Source organism: Mustela erminea, chromosome 12, assembly GCF_009829155.1.
Source record: "Mustela erminea isolate mMusErm1 chromosome 12, mMusErm1.Pri, whole genome shotgun sequence".
In the NCBI taxonomy this organism is placed as follows: domain Eukaryota; kingdom Metazoa; phylum Chordata; class Mammalia; order Carnivora; family Mustelidae; genus Mustela; species Mustela erminea.
This window is the reverse complement of record NC_045625.1, coordinates 10,313,916-10,341,794: the sequence shown is the minus strand read 5'-3', so window position 1 is coordinate 10,341,794 and position 27,879 is coordinate 10,313,916. Positions and strand designations below refer to the sequence as shown.

Sequence of the window (27,879 nt, the reverse complement as noted above, 5' to 3'; positions counted from 1 at the left end):
TAGGCGCCGCCAACACTTACACTTACCAGCACCGACTGTGGGCCCGGCTGGTACTGAGCCCCCGCCTGCCTTAGAGCTGTGGGTCCTCCCTCAGCCCCGTGACCACCGTCACCCCTTGGTGTACAGAGGAAGAAACAGAGGCTCAGAGAGGGTCTCCCCAGAAGGTTAGCATGGGGGCCAGGAGTGGCAGTCACCGTGAGGGGGAGTCCCCCAGGCAAGATTGTTCAGAGAAGGCACCGGGGTAGGGGGGAAGGCTCCAGGTGTGACGGGCCATGCTGCGGGGAGACCGCAGCTCACACTCTGGCTACAGGTCCAGGTCCTGCCGCCACTAATTCCGTGGCCAGCGACAAGATTCTGATTCTTCTGTGAGTCCGGGTCGCTTCTTAGGTAGAGCTGGTTTCCGGCCCAAGGTGAGCAGCGTTAGGGCCTGGCACCAGGTGGTCCCTGAGGTGGAAACCAGGCGAAGGAGGGGCCCAGGGACTGCATACCCTGTCCTGCTGACCTCCGGCTGGCCCAGATGCTGCCGGAGGATGTGGAGGATGTGGCACAGCAGGGGGCATCAGAGCAGCCTCCCTGATGGAGGTGCACGTGCGTGGAGGCGGGGCAGGGCTGCACAGAGAAGCCCCGGGACCCAGCCAGGCCCAAGTAGCTCCCCACAGCCTTTTGTGTCGTTTCTACTCTGGGCACCACCTGGGCTGTCTACAGGGACAAAATCTACCCTGGTGGGGGGGGGGTGGTGCCCATCATGCAGAGACAGGGTTCTGGGTATTTCATTCCGGGGATGGAGGCTGTCGAGACTTCTGAAGCTTAGCTTAGGTCCCCAGACACCTGCCCATGCTGCCCCCAACTCTTGTCTTACCTGGCAAACCCCTGAACATCCCTCAAAACCCAGTTTGGATGACACCTCCCCCGAGAAGACTTCCTGGTGCCCCAGAGAAAGAATTCATCCCCTTCGCTGGCTCTTAGTGGTGGGTCACACAGGATCACAAAATGACAGAAAGCGGCCTCGCGTGGGACTGGATGCTCCCCAGAGGCGGGAACCAGAGCATCTGCTTCCCTTCTGAAGATGCCAGGCGGAAAAGGGACACACTTTCTTTGCATGAAAGCCACTGCCAAGCTGTGTGCCTAGGGATACTTCTCCCTAGAGGGGGTGTCTTTTTTCTAATCGGCACAGAGGCCTGAAGTAGACCGTGAGTGGCCCCGGGGTGAACTTGTCAGGTCGGGATGATGAAGGTGGCCGTGATAGCTCTGCCCCTTCTTGGTGTGTGATCTTGGACAGGCCACTTCACCCGCCCCCCACCCCCGGACCTCGGTTTCCTCATCTGTAATCTGGAGCTGCCACCTACGGAAGTGGCTTTGAAGAGCAGATGGGACAACAAAATGAGACAAAGAGTGTGAAGTCCTGAAGGCCATCTCAGAAGAGGCAGCTCGTCTCAGAAATCAGCCATGCTCACTGCTGCCTCCTAGCGGTGGGCGAGGCAAGAGAGCCAGGAAGAAGTCCCAGGCCCAGGGCCACCAGAGGGACTGAGAGGAAATGTCCGGCGCTCTGAAGTCAGAGGGACCCAGGTTTGAATCTGTCCCTGCAGATTCCTGACTGAGGGGCACCTGCCTAGTCCCTCTCCTGGATCATAGCCCCTGCCTGACTGGGCCACCGCAGGGACAGAGAGATGAGGGGACGGCATACAGTAGGTGCTCATGAAATGACCGTTCCCTTCTTCCCAAGATGTCGGTTGAGATGCATGGCCGGGCTAGAACTCTGGCCGAGGCCCAGGAAGACCCAAGCCTCTCCCAGGCCTCCTGGGTATGGCAAGATCCCAGGAATGACATGGGGCCCACAGGCTCCCCAACGGTGCCTGGTGTTTTGAACCAAAGCTTATCTGACCGTCATGCCCATGCCAGTCAGAGCACTGCCCTGCCCCAGACCACCGAAACCCACCTTGGAGGCTCTGCTTTGGCCCCAGAATGTAAACAGGCAAAGGGAGCTGGAAACTAATTGCAAAATTTATTCCAGGGCTGCAAGGGCTGGGGAGATTCTTAAGGGCACTTCTCATTTTGGGGCTGTGGGTCTCTGGCCTTGGCAGGGGCACATGTTTCAGTGGGCAGGAGCGGGGACAGAGACAGGGCGGTGGGAGGCAAGGGGGGCATGGATGCCCAGTTACCTCTAACTGGGCAGGCTCAGCACAAGCTGCAATGGCGACATGGAAGCAGGAAAGACGGCGGACACCCAGCCCGGGGACCAAAGAGAGCCAAGGCCTCCCCTAGCGCCTGGCCCTGGAGAGTGTCCTTCAGGACACAGGGCAGGAGGAGGCCAGGGAGTGGAGACCCAGCTTCAAAGGTTTGCAGCAAGGGATCCAATGGGACGGGCCAATGAGGAAGGGGGCTTATCAGCAGTGTCCCCCGTCTGGAGACCCATACACCCTCCTCAAGTTCACCCGTATTCCCATACACACAGACTCTGAGACCCGACAGGCCATCCTGCTGTTCATCGAAGGAGGGGTAAGCAACAGCTCCTCTCCGGACCAAAACAGTGGTCCAGCACTACCCATGGGGTCCTTGGCACACGGTGTTTGGAGAGAAACCATAGGCTGTACTTGGGGGTAATCCTCAATTCCCCGCCTCGGTCCTCAAATCCGTTCCCTGCCCCGCCCCCCACTACATACCCACCTTTCCAAGAGTATCTAGATTACTAGATTAAAAAACGAAACCCCAAACCCACAAACATCTTGACTACAGCCTTTGCAGACACATACCAGCCTGGGCTGGCCAACTATGGGTGGGGCTAGAATGTTCTAGCTCCCTGGCGAGAGAGGAATAGAAACTTCTCCTTCGGTGGGAGAGGGACAGAGAGAGCGGACTGCGGAGAAATTCTTTTCAGATAGCATGTCACAGTTCTCCCCTGCACGAGTCAGACGGGGTGGAAGGGCTGGGGAGGCTTGGTCCTAACCCGCCCCCTAGTGTCCTCTAGGCCCCACAGTGCCTGACCAACTTCGCCAACTCAGTGACCCCTGTTGACAGAACAGAGGGCTGCCCTCCTGGTCTCTGGGAGGGAGTTCTGGAGACCCTCTCTTCTCCTCCATTTGGTGCCCCCTCAACGTCCCTCTGCTTCTGTTTCCCGGAGAGGAGAAAGGGACAACTTGGGACCCAAGGGACATGGAGGCCCACCAGGGAATCCCGAGCCTCCTCCCCGGATCTCTGCGTCCAGACTCCAGGACAGACAGGGGAGCAAGGGGAGGGTGAGAGGGTGGTTAGCAGCCGCCTTCTCCGGGGGGCCCTCCGAGCGGGGGCCACCCTACCTCCACCAGACCCCGTCCCCCCTCACCCACCTTCCCAAACACGGGGCTGCCGAGAGCGCAGGGGCAGGGGCGTGCAGGGTGGGGCTCTTGGGCCGGCAGAAAAAACTCAGTCCCCTGGAGGGCCTTGGGGGGGGGGGGCGGCTGCGGCTGCGGCCCCGCCCACCTGCCCGGCCCCGCCCCGGCCCCGCCCAGCCCAGGCTCAGGTCTGCTTGGCCTGCAGCATCTCGATGAGCAGGTTGTTACGCGGCATCTCGTTGCCCAGGTGCTTGTGGTACAGGTACTCCTTGGCCTGCATGCTCAGCGCCCGCACCTCCACCAGGCACAGCAGCAGCTGCTGGAACTTGTCCCCGCAGTGCGGGTAGTGGCACAGGGTGTAATCGAGCAAGGCGGCGTTGGCCTTCTCCTGAGCGTCCTTCACCAGGCTGTGATTATTCAGGAACTTCACATCTGCAAAGGGAGGGGCTCCGTCACCATCAGCAGCCCATCGCATCAGCCGCCGTCACTGGCAACGCCAACGCCAACACCCCCTAGAAGCACCAAAGACACGGGCGCCACTACTGTCAGAGAGGCGACCAGGCCTCCTGTGGCCACCACACCGCCACCGCAGCCGTGGAGGAGCACAGCCCCCAGCAACCATCGCCAGTATTGACAGCCCCGCCTCCTTCCCAAATGTGGCCACCGCCGCCACCATCCCCCCAACCACCACAGCCGTTCCTGTCACCACCACAGCAGCTGTCACCAACACCACCCTCTCTGCAGTTATCCCAAACATGGCCACTGCCACCGTCACTCCCCCAACCACGATCACCTGCCACCATCATGACGGCCACCATCACCCTCCCACTGGTCAGGATGAACACCTCCATCGTCTCCAAAACCATCCCCACCTCACCAGCTGTCTCCCTGTGCATGTGACAGGTGACAACAGTACCTACTTCACAGGACTGTCGGGAGAATTCAGGGACATGCTCGGTGAGAAGTGCTTGGAGAACAGTGTTGGACACGTAAGAACACGTAGGTGGTGACATACTTGAACACAAGTTATGTCACCACTGTAACCCCTACTCTCACCCCACCATGATCAACACCAACCCCAGCCCGACAGTCAGAACCATCATGGGGCGCCTGGATGGGGCAGTTGGTTAAGCGTCTCGTCTGACTCTTGATCTCGGCTCAGGTCTTGATCTCAGGGTCATGAGTTCAAGCCCCACGTAAGGCTCCACGCCACGCGTGGAAACTACTTCAAACAAACAGAACAAAAAACCATCCTGTTGCATCATCCACCCCCCACCCCCCCGTCGCCATCAGTGGACAGGCCCAATTCTAGACAGCGACAGGCACTCCTCTTGTCTACCGATCAAGAGCCTCCAGTACCACAAAGAGATTCTCTCATGGGGCCGTGGGGGGATGTGGATGCTCACGGCAACTGCATTTATGGGGGGGGGGGGCACTCCGGGGAGTCCCGCATGGGAGACACAAGCAACAGAGCAGACATAGCACAGAGCAAACGGGCAAATCTTTAAAAGCATAGAGCTACGTGGAAAAAAACAGAAAAGGAAGGTCGAGAGTTCAATCTACATGGCAAAGCCATCTACATAAATTAAAAATGCTTGCACAGAAGCCTGCACATTATGTAAGAACAGGGACAGACAAGGAATCCAAGTTAAACATGAAGGTGTGGCTGCCTGTGGGAGAGGCAAGGGCTGGCCGCTCTCCGTGGACGGGTGATCGCTTGTGCCAGGGACAGAGGAGTGTGACCAGTGCCTCCTGCACGCCCAGGAGGGGTGCAGTGAAGACACGAAAAATAAATGTCTCTGGAGAGAGGCGATTGGGGTTCAAGACCCAGTCCCACCAGTTAGGAGCCGTGACATTGTGCCCTGTCCCCTCCTGGCCTGCAAGGCCTCCTTCCTCTGGGAACGGGGCACGCCCACCTTGCGCAGGTACCTGGGCCCCGGGGGGCACCCAGAGAGGGTCAGTTTGTCACTCAAGTCCTCATCACGCTTGGTGGGTGTCTCTCAGCTCCTGGGCCGCACCCCCAGCTGGTGCCTCGCCTGGAGACTGAGATTCAGCAGGAATCTACGGGATCCGTCCCCCAGCCCCAAATCCGGCCCGGCCTGGCCTGTGAGTCGGCCTCCAGGGGTTCAGGCAGTGGTCATCCGTCCATTTCCCTTCTGCCCCCATCCCCATCAGCTCCGTGGCTGCGGGGGAGTCTGGAGCCCAGCATGTGCAGCCCTTGGCCCTTCTAATCCCGCTTAACACCCACTGCGCCAGGAGGGCTCGATGCTCCTGGCAACCCTGATCCCCAGCCGCCCCCGGTACGCCTGCCGAGGCTTGTGTTGTCCAAAGTTGGATTTAGGGAAACCTGAGCTGGGCCTAAGGCGTATGGCAGGATCTGCCCACCGCCCCCACCCCCCCGTCCTCCACCCCCACCCCTGGCTGCCTCACCTCCCTGCAGTGAGCCAGGGTCACTTTCTCCCTTGCCTCCCCATGATCACCATGAGTCCATAAGGCACCTTGGTGCCAATTAGAAGTTTCCCCATGTCCACAGGGACAGTATGGCAAGGGGCTCACAAGCAGGATATCAGCCCCTATTCATCCCCTGCCTAGGGGCCCTTGTGCAGTGAACAGCGTGTTCACCTGTGCATTGCAGCCCTGCTCCTTAGCCTGGACTACTCCAGACACACTCAAAGGTCATGGGAAGCCCCCACCCTCTCTGAAGCCAGCCTCCTACGCACAAGAGGTGGCTACTGGCCCGTCCCTGTCCCAACCTGTTTTCATCCCACAGAGTCCTGTCTACCTTCACCTCCCACCCCCACCTCTCCTCACGGCTCCCTCCCCACCCCACCCCTGACCCCTAGCCCAGGCTGGCCAATTCTCCTGAGACTGCCTTCTGACCATACGCAATAGGTGGCTGAGGGTCCAGAGAAGGGTAGGGACCAGCTCAAGGCCACACAGCAGTAAGGGGGCCCAGAGGAAACAGCTGGGGGTGGAGGAGGATGGGCTGGCGTGCTGCAGTAGAGGCAGGAGTGGGAGGGGGCTGGGAGGACCAGAGCCTCGGCTTTACCAGGATTTACTGTTCCCCACAGCCCCGCAGCACCACACCAGCGAGGGACAATGGGGTGGAGCGCAGGGGATGGTGCAGACAAGGACAGCGCTCAGGGACAGCCCCCACTCTTAACAGTTCTCTGGACCTCTCAGCTCTCTGCAGCCTGGAGACCCCCACCGCACCCATGCAGTGGGCTACCGGGCTGGGGAAAGGAAGCCATCACCAGTTAAGCCCCAGTGACCACCCTGCAGTGTAGGAGCACCCAGGTTCCCAGGCACCCACAGGGTGTCGTGCTCTAGCTCAGTTAATACCCAAAGACACCCAGGCAGGCAGAAAAGGGCTTCCCCCAGGCATGGGGTGCGCCTGGGACACCGAGTAGATGCCAGAGTCTGGACGCAAAGCCAGGTCTCCTGGCTCCAAAGGCTGGTAGGTAAGCACAGGCAGCGTCAGGCTTGGACATCAGTTCCTGAGCGATGGGACATGAAAACTTTACATTTTGTCCCATCTAGGAGTCCTGTCCAAGGGCCCGCACCCCTGGGATCCTAGGTTTCCCAGGCTACTGTGGACTCCAGACTCCTCTTCCTCCTCATGTCCCCTCTCCCACCTCCCGGCACCCCCATCTAAGGGACTGTCATGAAGATTCTGTGGAATAATGGGTGTGACAGCCAACATCCCACTGAACGCCACGCCCTTCTTCCAGTAGACAGGGGGGAGCAGGAGTCGCACAGACCTGGAGGTGCCCCCTTAGTATGTCAGGGGTTCAAATCCCAGCTCTATCACCAACTGGGTGACCTTGGGCAAGGCCCTTCCCCTGAGCTGTTTGTCACCTGCAAAATGGGAACCGGGCCTGATCTGTGTGCCCACCTCTGGGCCCCGGGACACCGCAGGTTGGAGATGGGCCCAGGGGAGAAAAGCCTGCCGTGTCCCCCCCACCCCCAGCCTGCTTAGCCCCAGCAGTCCTGGAGGTGGGAGGCGGGAGGGGGCTGGGAGATGGCACCACCCCCTCGGAGAGCAGCCTGCTAGCGCTGCGGAGCTGGGGGCCCCCAGGTTCTCAGAAAAGCCCCCTTTTCACGGTTTAATTGAATATTTGAATAATCCTTTCATTCCAGCGAGGCATAAAGAATGTTGTCCCAATAGCGGTGACTCAGGCAGGCGCCCCCGCGCACAATGGCCCCTCGAGTGGGGCTGCTATTCAGGCCGCCTTTTGTTGGCGCGGAGCAGTGGGTAAATTGCAAACGCTTAAGGGAATGCTGCGGCGGCCGCCTCAATGGGAGTCAGGAAATCGAATGTTAGGTCAATCCATTAAGCTTCGATTAAGTCCTCTGCGGAACAATGCCAGCCGGGCCCATCTTCATAAACACCGCGATTGCCAGGAGAGAGGCACTAATTTTAATTAAACCTCCTTACCTGCCTCCACGCCTGCAGGGAGAAGGCTATTTAGACGCCAAATGGCACCCTTCTGCGGAGACAGGCAGGAAGGAGGCGCGAGGGGGCTGCAGGCGATGGGGAGGGGGGGTTGGGGGACAGTCGTCACAAGGGACAGGGCTGCCCAGCCCCGGGGAGGCACTGCCCCAAGGGTGATGTCCAGCATGCCAGGTGGCGGTCTAAGAGCAAGTGGCCATCCCTCTCTGGGCTCCAGGTCCCTTAGGGACTTAACTCCTGGGGCCTGGGACCATGGGAGAGCCACCCCCACCCCCACCTTCCAAACTCTGGGCAGATCTTCCCTCTCATCTTCCCCAAACTTGTCCACTTCACTCCAGCCCCAGGTCTAGCCTCTTGCAGGGCTCTGGGCTGCCAACTGCCAACCTTCTTCCCTGCAGCAGCTGGAAGGACCTTGCTAAAATGCAAATGCGATCATGTTACTCCAGCTGAAAAGCCTTCCCAAGGGAAGGGTCAAGGTCCTTGGCCTGACATTCAAAGCCTTGCACAGCTCAGTCCCTGCCCTCCTCCCCAGCCTCCTCTCCACCCGTTCCCTGCCCCGCACCACAGCAGACCTCCCGGATTCCCCATCTCTTTGCACACGCCTTTGCGGCCGCTTGCTTTGCTTCACCTAGAACACTCCTACTCATACTGCAAGGCCCAGCTCAGAGGTCCCTCCTCCAAGAAGTCTTCCTTGATATCTTAAGTGTGGGGTGGTTTCTTCTTTTTGGCCCAACCCTGATCACACTGGCCTGCTCAGGCTCCTCCTGGAACCTGGAACTTATCCGCCGATAGCCTCGTAGCTCAGCTTGGCCTCCTCTCTTACTGTTCTCCCAGGAGCTCAGGCAGGTGCAGGCACCTGGGCCTCCTCCTCCTCCTCCTCCCCTCCCAGATTCAGCCTCATTACGGTTTCTGACCTGCTGGGCTGGGCGTTCCCCTACCCACCTCAGCCAGACCTGCATCCCTGTGATAGGGCACTGTGCCAGACAGCATGCAATGAAGATGGAGACTGACTTGATCATTCATTCACCTCATTCATTCGTTTCTTCCTTTGCTCACCGGTGGTAATGATGGTTAGGAGGAAAATCACCACCAACGCACTTTCCAAGCGCCCAAGCGATGCGGAGCACCTGGGGGAATTCCCTCATGAAATCCTCCTAGCAGTTAAGGATTATCAGGATGGTCCTCTTACAGATGGGGAAATAGAGGCTCAGAGAGGAGAGTGGCTTGCTCAAGGGCACACAGCCAGAGAGAGAGTTCAGATTTAGAATCCAGGCGGTCCGTCCCTGGTTCCCATTCCTAAGCACTGTTCCACCGTGCCTCACGTGTGTGAACACACACACACACACACACACACACACACACTCGCTCCTGTATCCAGCCCCTCCAGCCTATGCCAGCCAAGCCCTGGAGAGTGTCCCTGTCTCTTAGGCCCCACTCTGGCAAGCAAGAGGAAGACTAGTGAGAAGGAGGGGCCAGCACTCTGGCTTCGGAGTTTGGCCACTCACCTGGACCCTGGGAAGAGGGCTGGGCTGGGCTCTGCTAGCCTTATCCCCCACCCCCCCCACCTCCCATACAAGGAGAAGTCCTGGATTTATCACCTGGCTGAGGCCAGAGCTGCACTGGGCCTGGTAGTCCCAGCCCCCGAGGCTTTATTGGGAGAGGGGCAGGGGCTACAGGGGTGTGCCTTGGGCTCTAGGGGTCTAGAAAGCCAAAGCGGGGCAGCAACTCACAGGGAGGCCTGGCCAAGAAGGCTAGTGGCTGGCAGCCCACCTTCCACCCACCCCACCTCTGGACCTCCCTGGAGGCCTCCTGATTAGTGTCAGGTCAAGAAAGCAGCCTGATGGCACCTGGGTGGCTCAGTGGGTTAAAGCCTCTGCCTTCGGCTCAGGTCATGATCTCGGGTTCCTGGGATCAAGTCCCACATCGGGCTCTCTGCTCAGTGGGGAGCCTGCTTCCCTTCCTCTCTGCCTACTTGTGATCTCTGTCTGTCAGATAAATAAATAAAAACTTAAAAAAAAAAAAAGAAAGAAAGAAAGAAAGAAAGAAAGCAGCCCGACCGCCACAGACCCCGCACTTCAATTCTATGAGCACTCCACGTCCTTCCTGTCTCCAAATCTCCCGTCACTCCCCAATTACATACAGATTCTTTCTACAACGGGACATGGAAAAAGCCACCAGCCCCCGAAAGGTCATAGTTTGCTCATATGTGAAGACAGTGATACAACCGCAAAGGCACAAACACACACATGCCTCCCAGAGTCTCCACACCCCCAACCACACGCCACCATGCCTGGCAGCTCACAGAGACACGGCTCGGAGGCGGGTCTCGCTGGAGGGAAGAGAGGGCTTCCCCCAGCTGAAGACAGCATGGCCCGGGCCCCAGAGGCCCTTCCACAGGCTCCAGGCCACAGCTCCTAATTGGCTGCCCAAGATTCTGTCCCCAGCCAGCAGCATGGTTGTCCCCTACCAAGCCCTGTAGCCTTGCACGGAAACCCTCCAACTAGTGCAGTAGTGGGGAGAAGAGAATGGCCCAGGAACCATAATCAACACTCCCTTAATACCACCCAACACGCCCAGCTCTCCCCAGTCTCGGGCAGGTGCTCCCTTGCCTGACCCGGGCTAGGATGTCAATTACCACAAAGATGACTTCTGAATCCTGACGCCGAGGCAGTCATGCCCCTCCATTCTGACCTTCCATCCCACCTACACCTCTGCTAAAAGACTGACCCCTCCGGCAAACTCCTACTCATCTTCTAAGGCCCTGCTCAGATGTCCCTCTTCCAGGAAGCCTTCTGGGCAGAGCCCTAGTTCCCCACTCCGAGTTCCCCATCTCTGTCCCCAGCCCGGCAGCACGAGCCGGAGGCCTCTACTGGACTGGGAGCCACCTGAGAGCAAGGACACACCCGCGTTCACAGCCCCGCTGAACCCGGGGAAGGCACGGATGGCTTGCTAGGGGAACGACAACAGGAGGCCAGCCTGAAGAGAGCCCCGAGCAGGGTGGAGGCTGGAGCGGCACTGGCTGGGCAGGTCAGGAGGTGATGAGACGGAGACCCCCACCTGACTCAGGGGCGCCCCGCCTGACTCAGGGCGCGGGGCAGCTGGGCTGGGCTCACCCTCTGCCACTTCCCTGCTTTACTTTCCTCCTCAGCCCTATCACGGTCCTCCGGGGAGTACATCTCACTGATCATTTCACTCCTGTCCGTAGCTTACTAACTGGATTATGATTATGGTCTCTCCACCGATAGGGCTGGCTCGGCGACAATAGGGACAGGGACACACCCTGTGTCCCTGGTGCCTTGCAGAGTGCCCACGCTCAGCACGTTTATAGAACGAATACAGGAGCGAATGAATGAGTGGGGAGCCCAGAGCCGGAATCTGGCCCCCCCCCCCCAGAGCAGGGAACCTGGAGAACAGGGACCCCAGGATGGGAGCCAGGGAACAGAGCCTCCCCACCTCACACAGGCCTTTTTCTGGAGGCGACCTGGGCACTTCTCTGGTGCTTCCAGCCAGGAATTTACCGAATTCTCCGGAGTCCTTCCCCACAGAGGGCCAATCTTAGACCGGGTCTTGGTCGGCCCTACTTCCAAACAGAGAAACTGAGGCCCAGGGAGGAATCAACCTCCATTTGAAGAGCCGGGCCCGGGGCCAGGTCCCTCAGGCCCTGACTCACCACGGGAGGGGTCCCCGCGCGCCGCGGAAGCCCCCTCGGGGGCGGAGCCTCACGGAGCTGGGCGGGGGGGCGGGGCCTCCAACCTCGCCCCCTCCCCACCTCAGGCCGCCCTCCCGCCGCCGCCGCAGGTGGGCAGGCGCACTCACCGAGGCTGAAGAGGATGAGGAATTTGAGGCAGACGAACTCCTGGCGGTCGAGCTGCAGCGCGTGCAGCTGCAGGACCAGCTCCTGCGCCCGCAGGACCAGGCTGTGCAGCAGGGACCCCGCCTGGGCGGCCACCGTGCTCAGCTCCACCTGCGCGGGCGGAGGGCAGGGTCAGGGTCGGGGGGACCCGGGGCGGCGGGCAGGGGGCGCGGCTGGCACGGGAGGGGAGGCCCGGAAGGAGGCTGGGGAGGGTGGCCCCGTCCCTGGAGCTGAGGGGGTGGGGGCCGCTCCCCGCGCCCCAGAGACCCTCCAGCCCCACCGCGCGGCCCCGCCTCCCCAGGGCTCCTCACTGCGGGGCGAGCTGAGGGCCCCACGGCCGCAGAGCCAACCCCGGGGTCCCTCACGCTCCGAGAGCTGTCGCCGACCCCGTGGCACGAGCGGCTTTTGTGTTTCGTGTGCTGTTCGCGGCAGACACGCGCTGGGTGCGGGGACAGGGTGGGGGCTGGTCCTCCCGGATCCCCGTTGGCCGCGGGACTGCCCGGGCCCCCACGCCTACCCGCGGCCGCTCAGACTCGGGACGTGGTCACAACTCAGCTCTCGTTCACACACACTCCTGGGCACACTTGCAGGGCGGCCCGGCCATTTTAAGAAGTGAACTTACACACATACACACAGGCGGTTGTAGGGTCACCTCACAAGGTAAGGGGACGGACACGCACCGGTGTATGAGTTCCCACACGTGGTGACAGGCAGATCTCAACAACCACAGGCTGAGGTGTGTGGAGATACCGCCTCAGAGACCACGGCCTGCGAGTTGACACCGGCCAACAAACACGCTCACACCTCAGACTCTCCTGTCCGGCACTCCCCGGGGCCTCCAAGCCACACCCTCGGGACCAGCATGCCCTGGCCCTGGAGGCCCAGGGTGAGAACAGAGCATGAGGACCAACGTCTGGGGTTGGAGATCCGGGATGGGGAGCGGGGCCTCAGCCTCCAAACCCCATCCCGGAGTGCCTGTCAACCGCTCTTCCTCAGGTCTCCCCCTTGGGAGCGATGCTCCCCCCACCAGCCTAGACCCCAGCATCAGCCTCTCTTCTTTCTCTCCCTCGTTCCCTCCATCTCTCCCATACCTCCTCCCGCCCAGAAGGGGCCTTCCTCCCTGAACTGCCCCCGCCCGGGTCCCCAGCATTACTCAAGGGCCTCGACTTCCCTACCCCCCATCTCTCCCCCTCAAATACAACCTGGATGAGCCCTTCCTCACTTACAACTCTCCTGTTGCTCCCTGCTTGATCTCAGGAGGTCCCAGCTCCTATGCTAGGGCCCGGAATTCCCTGCTCAGGGCGGGGTGGGGGTCCCTAACTCCTTCACCCATTCCTCATCCACCCAGGATTTAGGGCCTGCCCCCAGCCCTACCGTTCGCCTCACAGGGCTCCTGGTCCCCCAAACCCACCTACTAGCACCCACATACGGGCAGCCTCTGGTAACTCAGAGGTTCTAACCATGCCCCTGTGTGCCTTTGTCCATGCTGTCCCCTCTGCTGTGACGGGAGTAGGACTGGCCCCCACCACCCTTTACAACCTGACCAACCCCTATGTGTTCTTTCAAGACCCAGGGCCACTTTCACCTCCTCCAAGAGCCTCCCTGACCCTCCCCACATCCCTGAGCTGCTTCCTCGGGGCTGGAACCTGTCGAGGTCAGGGCCAGGGCTTGTCAGAGGGAGGTGGGGGCATGAACTTGGGGAAAGGGCTGACATTGGGGGTGCCCAGAGCCAGCCCTGGAGAGGCCTAGGACCTCTTCTGGGCTCAGAATTCTGGAAGCATCCTTCAGGGCATGGCACAGGACACAGTAGGGTCTGGTCACCTCCTGCCCGGTGACCAGCAGGATGCTGCCCTCCTTGCCGTGTTGGATCTGGCGGTAGATGTGGTCGAATACCAGCAGCTCGCTCCAGCAGTTCTGCAGCAGCGTCATCTGGTCGGCCACCTGCAGGGAAGAGGCACGTGTGGGGCTGGGGTCCAGCCGGGTTCGGCCGGGGACCTTCCTCCCACCCTTGCCTCTCCCAGCCCACGATGCAGAGGCTCACCTGGACATGTGACCTGGGCAAGCTGCTTCCCCTCTCTGTGCCCTTTTTGCTTATCTGCCTGCTTCATCAAAGGGTAGCAGGGATCAAGCAAAAAAAAAAAAAAAAGCCACTGGAGGTGCTCAGAACTCCGATAGGCCTGGCTGCAGGCCCCAGCTCTGCTCCTACAAGGAGTATGACCTTAAGCAAGTTCTATAGCCTTCTGAGCCTCGAGTCTCTCACCTGTGAAGTGGGCAAAGTACAGCACCTGGTGGGGGGTGTCCTTCCGCCCCAGAGGGTCAAGACATTCTAGCACCGCAAGAGTGGACACTTGTGACCAAGGTGAGCGGGACTCAGGACCGTGGGATGCCAGAGCCTGAAGGGCCCTCAGGCATCCTCTGGCCAAAACTTCTATTGTTCAGATGACAATCTGCTGCCCAGAGAAGGCGACGGCCTATCCTGGGATCACAAAGAGGTAGAGCAAGACCAGAGCCATGGCTGGCCTTCTCAGTCCACAACCCTCTACAGTGACAGATACCGCACCCTCCTGGGTGCTCCGAAGTGCCTGGGGCACAGGGGCCCGCAGGTCACCCTGGGGAGACACGCTACAGACGCCAGTCCCTCCCAGCCCCCACTGCTCGCTCGCCCGCCAACATCTGCCCAGCTGGTACTTCCTGGACACCTTCCTGGGCCCTGCCCCGTGACGAGAGCCAACTCTGACAGCTACTAGTCTCCGTGCTACAGATCCATGCCCCTAGGAGGCTGGGACAGTCCCTAACCCCAGTCTAAGGAGAGAAGACACCCCAAGGAGTCAAGTAACTTGCCCGAGGTCACACTGCCCCGTCTGGTTCCAGATCCGCGCTCCGAACTGCCTGGGATGGAAGAGGACCCAGGCCGGCCACCCAGGAGTTCGCGGCTCACTCGTTCCCTCCCCTACGAAGCTCCCCTCAATCCCTTCTCTTCCCACGGTGCCCTCACCATCCTCTGGCTGTGGCACCTGCCACATAGGAGGACTCCAGTTCACGCCTCTGCCTCCCCCAATACCTGCGGGGTCTGGGAAGGTCTGGGAAGGCAGGGCTGGTGTCCAGCTCATCGCTGGGCTCCCGGAGGAGGGGCCGGTGAGCAACTGATGAACGCGTATGTGCTCCCGAGATAGGCACAGGGAGCAGAGAGGGGCTGCCCCCAACCCTGGGGGGCCAGAGGGATCCAGGCAGCCTCTGGCCTGAGGGGAACTAGCAACGCCCAGTGACCAGCTCTCTCTTCTTGGGGATTGAAGCCCCCTCCTCCCCTCGGTGCCCTCCTCCCCCCCGGGGGCAGCCTGGGGCCCATCCTCAGGCCGATGGAGGCAGAGAACAAGTGCACAGCGAACGAGTGAGCAGCTGCTCAGGCTTCCTTCGGGCCTCGCCCGCCCAACTTTCCACGGCCTGTCGTGGCTGAGAACAAGAGGGAGGGCCTGTCTCTGTCCTGCTCTGAGTCACCAGCCCCCTATCTTCCCTTGCTCACCTCGTCTCTGTGTCAAGAACCTGCACACCTCTCCCCTCCCCTCCTAGCAGAAAGTGCTTCCTAGAGCCCAGCTATGGTCAGAGCAAGAAGCGCGGCTGGGGCCCTAGGCTCAGCCGCAAGGAGCCCTGGATCGGAGGGGCCAGGAGAGAGGAAGACCCGGGCAAGGGTGAATCACAGAGACATCTCTCCTATCTCTCCTCAGGAAGGGGCCAATCCCCAGAGATCCACAGGCAGGAGGCCTCCCCACCGGTTTCTGAGGAGGAAGGCAAGGCTCGGGGAATGCCTGTGGCCGGGCCCACTCTCAGCACGCTGGCCCCGGCCTCCTCACCCCTCCTGTCAACATTCTGCCCAGGTTACAGATGAGGAAACAGAGGCTTGCCTAAGGTAACCGGAGGCCCCTAATTGGGCCGGGCTGCTGGAGGGCCCCGGGAAGTCCCGAGGCCCGCACGGAAGGCGCCTGCTAGGAGTCAGCGGCCTACCCTGGGCCACCCAGATGGAGGCAGAGAGAGGGGGAGGACGTGCGAGGCTGGGCTCTGCTCACCCCTCACTGCGGCCCTTGGGCCTGGCTTAAAGGACCAGGGGGGTGGGGAGGTGGAAGAGAGAGAGATAAAGGGGAGAATTAGGAGATAAGCAGGCTGAGCTTCGGGCAGAAAGCAAGAGGGGTCACAGTGACCCGGCTGGCCAAGCCCTGGGAGCAGACTCTGTACCCAGACCTCAGACCCCAGGAGTGGGGGCAGCCCTGCCCACGGGGCTGATAGGGATGGCAGGGCGGCCAGATGCCATATTGGCTGAGCCGCGGCGCCCTGTCCCTCTGTTCGAGTCCCCACTCAGCGCCATATCCTCCTCTGCCCTGATTTTCTGTTCTGAGGAACTGGAAAAACAAATGCTCCCTCTTTTGGTTAGAGAAGACGTGTGAGCCCAGGGGCCTCTGTTGTGAAGGGCTCTGTGGCCCCGTGGCGGGCTCTCCTGCAGATCCTGCCCCCGCTGACGTGCCCATCTACCCCTGGCCAACGGACTCGTCACTTGCTTCTCCTCTAGGTGGACAGATGGACACATACCAAACTCTCAAACACCGCCCACACACAGATGAGCGCGCAGACGCGTAAACACACGCGCGCGCACACATACACCTCTTTTTATTTCAAAGAAAACCAGAAGGCCCTCGCTGCGGGCCCCTCTCCATAGGAAAGCAGGTGGCTAAGAGCCTCACTTAACCAAAGAGGCTGGTTTTCACCTTGCTTCGCTTTCTCCCTAAGCAAAGGTTCCTCCTCTGCCCTCGGACCTCCCTGGCACCCAGGGAACAAGGACGTTTGCCGGTCGCCTGGCCCTGGGGTCCCTCGCCGGCCTGGCCTGTCTGCTCAGCCTCCCAGCCGCCCACCCCTCCCGCCGGTCTGCCATAAATCCTCCCGGAGCCTTGACGCTTCGCAGCCTGCCCTGAAGAAGGGGTATTTATGGGTGCCGAGCTGACCTCCCTCCCAGCAGGGTACCCCCCCGGAGCCCCCCGGGGTCTGATCCGTCTGGCAGCCGAAGGCCAACGGGCTCCGTAACTCTCCGGTGACTGACATGCCGCAGGCCGGCCGGGGCGCGGTCCCCGTGGAGCGGTCGCCCGGCCGTCGTTTGTCAGGCCGGGAGTGACAGAGTTACTGCTGTTTAAATGAAACCATCAATCTGAACCGTTCTCTTGCCGATCGGGGGCCTCGCAGTTGGATGTTGAGGGTGAAGTGATGTCAAAATGGGTCATTAGGCCCTCTCGGGGCTCACCTCCCCCTCCCTGACTCCTATGGGCCGTCCTGCCCTTCCTGGGAACCGTCCCCAGAGGCTGACAGCTTGGGCGGACACATGGCCCTCCACCGAGCAGAGCAGCAGGGACGGGTGTTTCTGCCACCTTGCTGCCACACAGTGACTTTCTAAGCCCAGGGCAAGGTGGCCTGGCCCGAGACTGCTCCCGGGGCATAGTGCCCAGGGGAGCGTTTGTAAAGCCTATGCTTTCGCATTCCTTCCGGCCAGGCCTGAGCACCTCCTGCAAGTGCAGGTTACGGGGGCGGCAGCAGAGGGGAAGGAGGGACGGTAGTTTGCAACCTACCAAACTCCTGCGCGCTGGGTCCTGTGCGGGACCGTGGACCTGTCCTGGCCACTAAATCCTTGCAACAGCCCTACGAAGCAGAAGTTTTTCAACTTCCCTTATCGTATAGCTGAGGAAACCGCGGGCCGAGGAGTAGTGCCTCGCCCACTGTCACGCCCGGGGTTAGGCCGCAGAGCCGATGGAGCTGGGACTTGAACACGGGCTGCTCTGATCCTGGTCTTTGTTATGAACTCTTCTGCCACGGTCAGCGCCCACACACCTCGACTGCGTGCGATGAAGAACTGAGGCAGGGGGACGTCTAAGCTGGGGGAGGGGATGGAGGAGGAGAACCCCGAGGGGGCGTCCAGGCTCCCGGCATCCCTGGCAGCTCAACAAGGACCCCAGGCCCTCCCCTATATGGAGATGTCATCAGCATCACAGGGGGCTGGGTGGCCTCTGGGGAGAACTCAGCCTCCATGATAGGACCCGTCCCTGTCCCAGGATGTGGGGCCTCTGCCAGCCCTGGCTCCTGGTCCAAGCTCTGCTTCTGACCCTGCCAACCTCTCCGGACACAGAGGACCACCTGAAACTCCCTGACATAGGACACCTTTTCACATTTCCAGGTCTTTCCCTATGTTCTCCCTTCCTGGGATGTCCTTAACCTTCTCAGACTGCTTTCTGGAAAGGCAGAGATCAAAGAAAACCCTGATTTCCTTAGATAGAGCCTTTTGCCCTGTTGCTGGGCCCCACTACCCCCTTCCATTGCTCCCAGAGCCCTGGATGGCGTCTGCATACCTGTCTGTCGCCTGCAAAAGCCTGGCTGCCTCCTGGGTCCAATTCATTTCAAGGTGCCCACTGCCCAGCCCCAGTGCCCCACTCTCAGAGCTCAAGAGCTCCCCACTCTGTCTCCTAAGATGTATTCTGCTGGAGGTGGTGGGGGGGTGAATGGTCACCCAAGAGGGAGAACAGGGTCATTCAGCCCCACTCCCACTTTTCTGCTTCCCCACCTCTGGCTTTGCAAACAGACACCAGCCAGGATCGCTGGACCAGTAGGAAAGAAGTTCCACGTGGCTGACGAAGAGGCTCGCTATGGGCTGGGCTGGTACTTATCTGCAAGGTTCCTTTACAGAAGATGGTGACCATGGTTCATATTCCTGGGCTCGATTCAGAGATTCTGGGAAGGGGAAGCAGGAAGGTTTGGACCACAGAGAAGCCAGAAGCAGGAAAAAACACTCAGCCAAGCTGGGACAAAAGCCCTTCCCATCCTGCGTGAAAAACCCCAAGAGACTAGGAAGGCGGCCAGAGGAAGTGCCCTGCCCCTGGATTCAGGGTTCTGGAAAGCCAGGAATGCTCTGCTCCTCCTCCCCTCTGCACAGGGGGCTCATGGGAAGTCTGGAGGGGAAGCTGGCAACCAACCCAAGGGTCCTGAGATCCTCATCCCCAACCAGGGCCTCCAGCCAGGAGTGAAAGGCAGATAGGATTGCTCAAGGTCCCGCCTCTTGTCCCATCCATGAGGTTGGCCTAGAGTGGGGACAAGGGTGAGAAGTCCCACCCTGCGGCAGATGGAGGGCACATCCCCAGCTCCTCCACTGTGGAAGCAGGAATCATCACCACCAATTCCAGGCCCCCAACCCCATGATGCCTCAAGGGCTTACAGGCCCAACCTCCTATTTTATCCCGCCCGTGGCCAGCCCAGGCAGGCAGTGCCCCCGGCCCATCCGGCCACATGCCCCTGGAGGAAGCCCAAGCGTCAGCATTGACAATGCTGCTCAAGGCTGCGGTGGCCCCAGCAGGGAGGGCAGCGGGCCTTGCTGTTTACACCCAGCCCGGGAACAGCCAGGGAGGCCGGCCGGGGAAAACCGCACACCAATCAGCCCGGACTAAAGATGGTCTGTGCGCTGGCCAGCGAGAAGGGCCTTGCCTGGGCTTGAGCGGCCTCAGAGGTTGGCGGAGCACCCTGTTTGCAGGGAGCCAGGTCCCCAGAGGGGCAGCTCCCAGGCCTTGGGTCCTTTAAACCACCAGGCAGAAGGACTGGGAACCTCTTCCCTATCTGGCCTCAGTTTTTCCCGCTGCTTTCTTGCTTACTTTTGCTGCAGGTACTTTAATCCAGGGGAAGGGAAGACTTGGGCAAGAGGTAGACGGGCTCCTTTGGGAAGATCGGTGACAGGACTCACAAGCCCCACCTAGCCCCCACTGCACACACAGACCCTCGAGACCAGCCATCATGAACAAGAGACGCAGGGACAGCAGGAACTTTCACCTTAGCTGGGAAGGAGCACGTCCACAAGCATTCCACACTCTGAGATACGAAGACCCCCACCTATCATATTTGAGGCTGGCAGGGATTGGCGGCCTCTCCAAATGGGAGGACCGGATCACTTGTGTCCTCTTCTCGACACTGGGCTGGAGCAGCCAGAGACAGCTTCCAAAGGACGCAGGTAGTCCTTTGGGGGAGCTCGGGGTCTCAGAGGAAGAGAGATAAATGCCTACAGAGACCCTGACCAGAAGAGAACGGAACAGAGACCTAGAGGCCCAGAGAAACAGAGATGCAGAGAGACAGCACATCAGGGAGAGAGGGATAAGAGAAAGAGACAGAGGCAGAGATAAAGCAGCAGAGTCTGTGACAAATAGAGATTCAAGACACAGAGAAAGAAAGAGAGCAGGAGGGGTGAGGGTGAGGGGGTGAAGAGCAGGGAAGGCTGCGATGGGCCAGAAACACTCCTCAGTGTCCCCAGAGAAACCTCCCTGTGCCCAGATGTTGCCTGAAGCCAGTGGGCAGGACAGCTCCATCCAGAGGTTAACTGGGACAGAGGCTCGGGCGCCAGGAGGACACCCCAGACCCAGTGGCCAGCCAGGCGGGAGGAGGGACTCACCTCCAGCTCCTTGAAGACCATGCACCTGCGTGCCCAGTCCACGATGGAGATGAAGGTCTGGTCAGCCATCCTGCACAGAAGGCTGAAGGGCGCGGGCTGGTCAGGGCGGCCTTTGGCCGGTTCCTGCAGGCAGCCCACAATGCGAGCCCGCACCTGGTCCTCTTCTGGCTCCAGCTGCAGCAGCTGTAGGATGAGCTCGGGCACACCAGGCCCTCCGGAGAAGGGCTCTGGGTAGCCATAGGGTGGCCCCGGTTGCGGGGGACTGGCATAGGGCTCTGGGTACTCAGACTTGATGGCACGGCCAGGGAAGGTGGGATAGAGGTAGCCGGCCAGTGGCCCGTGGGCACCGGGCATGGCCATGGGCAATGCTGGAGCCCCAAAGTCGCCCAGTGGCCCAGCAGGTGGACCAGAGGCCAGGCCCTTGGGCTCAGGCGCGTGCAGGCTAGGGGGCAGCATGTAGTCCGGCGGCGGAGGGGGTGGGGGAGGCACCCCCATCGGGGGGCCTGTTTCCAGCTTGAAGCCATTGGCTCGAATCTGTGCCTTCTTCTGCTGCTTCAGGGCACGGTCTCGTTTGTACATGGGCCCAAACTTGTTCCGGCCACCCCGCATTCGGTCAGCGCGCACAGCTGCGGGCAGAAGGAGAGCGTTGGTCTCAGCCCCTCCGAGCCACCTACCATAAGGCCACAGTCACAGATCTTTCCCAAACGGCGTCACTTCCCCCGCTCAGTACCTTCCGTGGCTCCCACTGCCCACAGAGGAAGTCCATCTCCTTAGCCTGGCATTCGAGGCCCTGTTTGCCCTCCCGGATGACCCTTTCCAAGGCCCCATGTTCTTCCCCCACCGCATTCTCTCTCGGCTCCTCCGGCTTGGCGCGTGTCCTTCTTCCTCCGCCGCGCCCCCCCCCCCATTCTTTCTGCCTCCAACCCTTGCCTTCTCTCATCCTGCCAAACATCTAGCGCTAGGGTCACCACCTCCAGAAGTGTTCCTGGATTCATCTAGGCACACTCCACTGTCCTTGCCCCAGATGTCCTGCCTCTTGTCCGCTGTCATCCTGCTGAGGGGTATCACGCCATGTGACCCCGGCTGAGAGTTTCTGGGCACTCAGCAATGGGTTCAGGTGCCTAGTACAAGGCCGAGCAGGGAGATGGCGGCAGGAAGCAGGCCCCGGCCAGCCTTCCTCACAGCCTCCCTCCAGTGCCCAGGGTCCAGCTGCTTGCTTCTTGACCGACTGCCCGACTCTGTCGAGCCCCTACTGCAAAGTGACTCGGGCTTCCCCCAGTGCCTTCAGATATGACGCTGAGTTTAGGGCTGGCCAGGGTTCCCAGCTGGAAGAAGGGACCTCCCTGGCTCACCAGATGTCCCACCGCCTGGCCAAGAATGTGTCACCAGCCGGACCCAACAGGTGCATCTCTGCAGCTGGAGTGTGGCCGCAGGCCTTGCTCAGACAGGACCCCACCCTGAGTTCTTGGAAAAGGGACAGAGCAGGAGGGAGAGGGTGGTGCCCAGGAGGGAAGTGTCTTGGAGGTCCATTCAGCCCATCTTCCTGCCGCAGGGGTGAAGAGCCCGGGCTCTGCTCCCTCTGCTGCATCCGGAGTGTTGCTGCTCCTTGCACACAGCTAGCTCCCCTGGCCCGGAGGACCCAGAGCTGGCGATATGGGGACATTCCCCTCTCATCTGGGAGTCCTTCCTCTAGGTGGCAGGACTTGTGGTCAGTGGCTCCCAGAGCCACTAGGGACCTTCTACATTGTTTGAAAACTTGAGCCAACAGCTGCCTGCTCGGCACACAGCCCGACTGGGGCCAGCAGGGCGGACGCCTAGGACTGTCCACCCTCAGAAAGTTTGAGGTTTTCCTGCTGAAACGTTTTCCCTCCCCTGTGGATGGAGGGGGTGGAAGGGATGGGCCTGGGTCCTCTGGGACCCGTGGTTCCCCTTCCCCATCTTCTCAGGGTCCTCCCGAGAACACGGTAGAAGGACTTTCACCCACTCAGTGATCGACCTGAGCGAACTTTCGGACGGACAAACATTTGGGTGGGCTGGATGAATGAAGGCTGTAATGATGGACAGATAATAATATAAATAATGATAATAATAATAATAATAGCACTTGCTCTATACTAGCCTTTCAATTCCCTCACCCTGACAATTGCCTCACACTGACTCAAGAAGGACCTAACTACTGTTAGGTCCACTTTTCAGATGGGGAATCTGCAGCTCAGAGAGGTTAAGGAAGTTGCCCAGGATCAACCATCCTGTGCGTGGTGGTCCTGGGACTTGAACTCTGTCTGGTTAAGGTATTAAACACCCTGGCTCCCGTGGCTGTTGGGTGTCAGTGGGGGTGTCCTAGGTCTCCTTGCAGAGGGAGGAGGTCGGCCGGGCTCTGCCCGGAGCTGCACACCCTCTTAGAGGCTAGAGAGACGGTCCTCTCCCTGGGGTTCCCTTGCGGATGCCTCTGCACCCAAGCCCGCGGAGCCTGCACGCATCCCCTCGCCAGACAGAGCCACTCCTTACGCCTCCGTGCGGAGAGCCGGCCTCACCCCACGTGCGGGGCCCACGGCTGGCCCCAGAAACTTTAAGAAGGTCACGGGTGCCCTCCTCGCACCCCTTCCACCACCCGCACCCCCACCCCCAGCCGGGCTGTCAGAGGTCAGCGGTCCCAGCCGCCGCGCCGCGCGCCCACCTTCCAGGCGCATCCCCACCGTCAGGCACTTCTGGAAGCGGCAGAAGGGACAGCGCTTGCGCTGCGTCTTGTCGATCTTGCAGCTCTGGCTCTCGGTGCACGTGTAGTGCTTGTTGTTCTGCACCGTGCGCTTGAAGAAGCCCTAGGGGAGAGCGGAGTCCGCGCGGGAGGCGAGCAGGCCCCGTGTCCCCCTCCCCGGGCCGGTCCCCGCGTTCCGGCCGCCCGCCCGCGCGGCCCCCGAGCGCCCAGCCCGCCGCCCGCCGCCCGCCGCCCGCCGCCCGCCGCCCGCTCACCTTGCAGCTCTCGCATGTGAGCAGCCCGTAGTGGTAGCCGGACACCTTGTCCCCGCACACGGGGCACAGCTCATCCAGGTCCTCGTCGTACGAATAGTCCATGCCCGCGGCGTCCGCCTGCGGAGGGAGGAGAGGGTCACCGCGGGCGGGACGCGAGTGGCGGCGCGGCAGACCCGGGGCCGGCAGGGTCGGCGCCCCCACGCCGCTGCCCCCCGTCACCGCGCCCGGGGCGACGCCGCCCATTCGAGCGCCCCGAGCAGCCCGTCCTGGGATGCGGCCGCTGAGGCCCGCGCCTCGGCCCTCACCGGCCCTGTCTCCCTGCTCCTGCTCCTGCTCCTGCTCCTGCTCCTGCTCCCGCTCGGCGCGCCCCCCGCCCCCGCCCGCGGGCTCCCCCGGCGGGGTTTGCGGCGCGCCCGTTCCGGGACCCTCGGTTCGGTGCGCTCGGGTCTGGATTCGTTCGTCTGAGAACAAAACCCCGATTCTGAGAAAACGAGATGGGCTCGGCCGCGGGGGAGACCCCGGCGAGCCCGGCCGGAGTGGGGCCTCGAGTGTTCTGCGGATCGGACAGGGACGAAGGAGACAGAGACAGAGTCCGGGGGAGACAGAGAGACGGCCAGAGCGAGAGCGAGAGCCACCGACCGACGCCGCCTAACGGAGCGAGCGCCCTGGGGCGACAGAGACAACGAAAATCCGAGGCTGACAGAGACACACGGATGCCGGGCAGAGAAAACCCGGGGGGAGACGAGACAGAGAGACAAGGAGGTGGAGAACGAGAGAGAGAGAGAGAGAGACAGATCAGAGACGCCGAGAGGCAGAGGCCCAGGAGAAAACCTGAGAAGGAGACGCGGAGCCAGAGACACAGCGGTAGACGAGAGACAGCCCGAGACACGGAGAGGCGAGAGAAACCCGGGAGGGAGGAAGGCGGAGAGGGGGACAGAGACACTGGGGGAAAACCTGCAGAGACGGAGGCGCCCAGCAAGGGGGCCAGGGCCGGGGAGACGCGCGGGAAGCGGCCGGACCCGTGCGCCCGAGCTCCGAGGCGCGGCCCCGCAGGGCCGGACCCCGCCGGGGACTCGCGCCGAGGGAGGCGGAGAACGACGGCGTCCGGGACCGGGAGCCCGAAAGCGCCGAGCCGCCGGGGCCCCCCCGGGCAGTGGGAGACAAAGCCCGCGGCAGCGACGGCAACGGGAGGCGCAGCCTGTGCCGCCGAGACCGAGACGTCGGGCGGAGCGCGGGCGCAGCGGAGATGCCGGCTGTGGAGCCGCAGGCCGGGCGCGAGGCGCGGAAACCTCGGGCGGAGACCCCCGGGGCCCCGGGGAGCCGAACCCGAGGCGGGGGAGCGACCTCGGGCGGAGAGCCGAAGTCCCAAGGAGGGAAGCGCGCAGAGCCGGGGCCCAGGAAGAGAGAAGGGGCGCGACGGAGGCCGCGGCCCGCCCGGCGCCCACCTGGCGGCTCCTGCGAGCAGCAGCGCCCCGCGTCCCGCCCGCGTGGAGCCCCGCACCTCCTGGCCGCGCCGCCGCCGGCGATGAGCCGCACCCGGGCGCAGCGCCGCCTGCCCGCGATGACGGCCGATCGGGCCGGGGGCGGGGAGGCGGGGGCGCGGGGCCTCGGAGTCCCCCCACCCCCCAGCCTCTCCACCCCCCGCCGCCTCCAGGGCCGCACCAAGGCGCACCTGGGACCCGGGCCCCTCCGCCTCCAATGCGCGCTGCGCTAACCCTCCTCGCCCGGGCCAGGGGCCGGCCCCTCTATATCAGCGCGTGCGGTATCCGGGGGCGGAGGCCCGGCCCGCGCCCTCCCCCGCCACCCAGCCTGGCTAGCGCCTTTACCCTACCCTCTCCGTCCCCCATCCCCAGCCCGGGAGCCTCGGAATCCGGGCAGGTGCTGGGCGCCTGGAAGCCTCCAGCCACCCAGGAGGCGAGCCCCTGTTTGCTAATCCAGCTTAGTCGTGGCAAGGGCCACGCTGGGGGCGCTGGTCGTTTTGCAGCGTGGAAGTGGGTAAGGGCGAACGTGGGGGTACATGGCCAGCCAAGACACGGGTTCAAGGCTAGAAACCGGGTTCGAGCCCTGGCCCTGCCGTATTTCCTCACTGGAGACAAGCAAATTTACACACACACACACACACACACACACACACACACACACACACACAGTTTGTTTATCTGCGAAGTGGTAATGATGACTGGACTTCCTTAAGAGTGGGCGTTCGGATGAACCGAAGAGGTGTTGACAAAACTCATGCCTTAACACGGTGAAGCCGTCAGTAGTACCCAGCTGGGAGACCTGGGGCCAACCCTTTCTCCAACGGAGACCTCACTTTGCTGGGCGGGAAATGGGAATCCTCCGAGGACTGGCGAGGACCCGAAGCCACCAAGGGCGCGGGAGCTAGGAGAACAGAGGGACCTCTTCCCCCCTTTCCGTTCTGAGCCTTTCTCCAGGCTGAGGGAGGAGGAAGGGAGCCACTGGCATCCCCGGGACAAAGGGGTCCCCCCGGCTGGGCTACACTGAGCAATTGCTCTGGGTAGGGAAATGCTACCTGATCACTCTCATTTTTCAGATGAAAAAAATTGAGACCAGAGAAAGGGGCCTGCTCTCATCTTGCCCCCGCCCGCTCCGCGGAGAAGTGTATTGAGATCAGCAAGGCCAAAAAGCCGCGATCTTCAAGCGGACGGAGGTGGGTGGGGGTGACCACAGTTAGGCACCCGCAGCAACGCGGGGATCTGAAGGCTCTGGCCCTTGGCCCTGGCCAACTTCGCCTGGGCCCCCGACCGGAGCCTCCCCCGCCCCAGGAGCCTCCCCCGCCACCCGGCCAGGGCTGGAGCTGGCACCTTGGTCCTGCCGGCTGTGGCTGGAGAACCGGGGCTGACCATTCCTCCTATCTTTCACCAGCAGAAGAAAGGACGGAATAGGCAGCCGACTTGCTGTGCAAGCTCTGCCGGGTCACTTTGCTTCTCTGAGCCTCAGTTTCTCCACATGTAAAATGGAAAAGTCCGGCCCTACAGAAGGGGTCCTGCAGTCTCTGTGACATGCCATAGATGAGACTTGGTGAGAACAGAGAGAGCTGAGTCTGAGTTTAGCTGCAGACGCCCCCCCATGAGACACCCCCCCCCCAGAAAGACGAGCATCTGCAGGAGCTGGAGGTGGGGAACTAGTGCCCCTGAACAGCTCTCCTTCCGGGAGGGGCCTCAGAAGAGGGAAATCAGGACGGGCACCACCACTGTAGGGGAGTGACGGGCATTGAGGGTGAGGGCTGGGGTCTTCTGGACATTGCTGAGGAACTTGGGCAATGTAAGCACCAGTCTGGGCTGGGGACCCAGGTGGTCTGTGGAGCTGGGCCCCTCTCCCTCGACCTCTCTCTACCCTGCTTCTCTCCAGAGGCTACACTGTCCTAGGTTGGGAGCCCTGGGCTTGACCCGGGCTCCACTGCACCCTCGTCCACCTACCCAGGGAAGGAAACCTTGATCTGCACCAGCCACAGAGAAAGACTGACAGAAGGACGTTGGAGACAGACACACAAATCCATACAAATGCACAGAGACAACACAGATACGCAGGCAGGGAGACCCAGAGACCCAAAGACAGGCCCAGAGACCACGGGCGCATTCCCGGACTGCTAGGCTTGGGCCAGCACAGCCCTGTGGGCACTCGGCCGCTAGTAGACAGCGGGACACCGCAGAGCCCCATGGGGCCTGTCCCCATAGGCCTAGCTCCTCCCATCAGCTGCCCAGGGAAGAAGAGGGGGAAGCATGATGGGAGGGCAGGTTGGGAGTAATCTCTGGCCCCTTCCCTGCGCAGAGCCACGGGCACCGGTCACCCAGCCGAGCAGGCAGTGGCTGGCCCAGGCCGCAGGGAGGCACTGGGGAGGGAGGCTGGCCATTAGAGGCCTGGGCCCAGGCCCTCACTTACGGAGCGGAAGGACAGCTCTCACGCCGGATGAGGGTGGACAGTGGGCACCAGGGGTCCGAGGGAAGGCTCCGGCAGCCCAGGTGGGGCAGTGGTGACCGTGGGCACACGGGAACTCCTTCACGCCACGGCGGGCGGCGGGCGGACAGTAGGCTGGCCCTGTCCGTCCGTCCTCCTCCTCCCCGCCCTGGCGGGGAGGGGGGGGCACCGGAGGCCCAATTGGTCTCTGCCCCCACGTGACTCTGCAGGCCTCTCTCCTTCTTTGTTGGTGTTTCTCTTCATTTAGGTCGATTTTTTTTCTTCTCCTAAAAGAAAAAAAAAATACCCCTATCTATCTGGGGGCCGCGGTGGGGGTGGAGGCCAAGGCACTCTGGAGGCCTTGGCCAGCTGGCTGTTCCAGGCCGCTGTGGGAGCCCAGAGGCAGGGACCCCATGTAGGCGGTTAGGCAGCCCCGCTTGTTAGTGACTGGGTGGGAGTGGGGCCTGATTTATGGGCGGCTCCCCCACCGGGCCTGCAGCCTGGCCTCTCTCCCCTCGGATGGCTACCTCCCTGGGGCCTGGCCCGCCGGGGTCCGCCGGCCTGGTCCAGACGAGGGAGTGGAGTCAGGTCGGGCTGGAGTGGAGACAGGGGCATGGATGACTTGACCAGGTGGCTCTCCCGCTGTGGCTTGATCTTTTTACTCCTGAAGAAGGGGGTGGAGGGCAAACAGGTGAGCTGGCTGCACACCGCCCGTGCGCCTTCCCTGCTGGCTGCTCTGAATGTCCCATCTGCTGGGGGCTGCTGATACTCCCAGCGGACAGCTGGGGAAGTTGAGGCAGGGCTGAGACTGCCCCAAGGCCAGGTGGTTGCCTAGCATGGTCGCAGGTTGGGCCAAGTGGGTAGCTAGGCCAGGATAGGGCAGGGCAGAGGGCATGGGGTTTTGTCTAGAAGGCTGGGCCTT

General features: G+C 61.7%; 1 protein-coding gene across 3 annotated transcripts; it reads right to left on the bottom strand.

The window, feature by feature from the left end:
• Positions 1-1,989: 1,989 nt before the first annotated feature.
• Positions 1,990-27,499, bottom strand: NR5A1 (nuclear receptor subfamily 5 group A member 1). Of its 3 annotated transcripts, XM_032308595.1 has the most exons (8): positions 27,485-27,499; positions 26,943-27,244; positions 23,040-23,156; positions 22,747-22,888; positions 20,070-20,695; positions 13,436-13,555; positions 11,578-11,725; positions 1,990-3,740 (listed from the first exon to the last, which is right to left on the bottom strand). In XM_032308595.1, exons 3-8 carry the CDS (start codon positions 23,139-23,141, stop codon positions 3,493-3,495), a joined length of 1,386 nt encoding a protein of 461 aa, XP_032164486.1. In that variant the 5' UTR covers positions 23,142-23,156; positions 26,943-27,244; positions 27,485-27,499; the 3' UTR covers positions 1,990-3,492. The 3 variants fall into 3 exon arrangements, with proteins under 3 accessions (XP_032164486.1, XP_032164487.1, XP_032164488.1); XM_032308596.1 differs by lacking the exons at positions 26,943-27,244; positions 27,485-27,499 and adding an exon at positions 24,712-24,748; XM_032308597.1 differs by lacking the exons at positions 26,943-27,244; positions 27,485-27,499 and adding an exon at positions 24,485-24,551.
• Positions 27,500-27,879: the final 380 nt, after the last annotated feature.

Excerpts from the sequence above, each read along its gene's own strand:
- NR5A1 (XM_032308595.1), bottom strand. The coding sequence starts at position 23,141 with ATGGACTATTCGTACGACGAGGACCTGGATGAGCTGTGCCCCGTGTGC. Across the intron at positions 22,889-23,039 it reads TCACATGCGAGAGCTGCAAG|GGCTTCTTCAAGCGCACGGT; the intron begins GTGAGCGGGCGG and ends GCTCTCCCCTAG. Across the intron at positions 20,696-22,746 it reads GGTGGGGATGCGCCTGGAAG|CTGTGCGCGCTGACCGAATG; the intron begins GTGGGCGCGCGG and ends TTCTGCCCGCAG.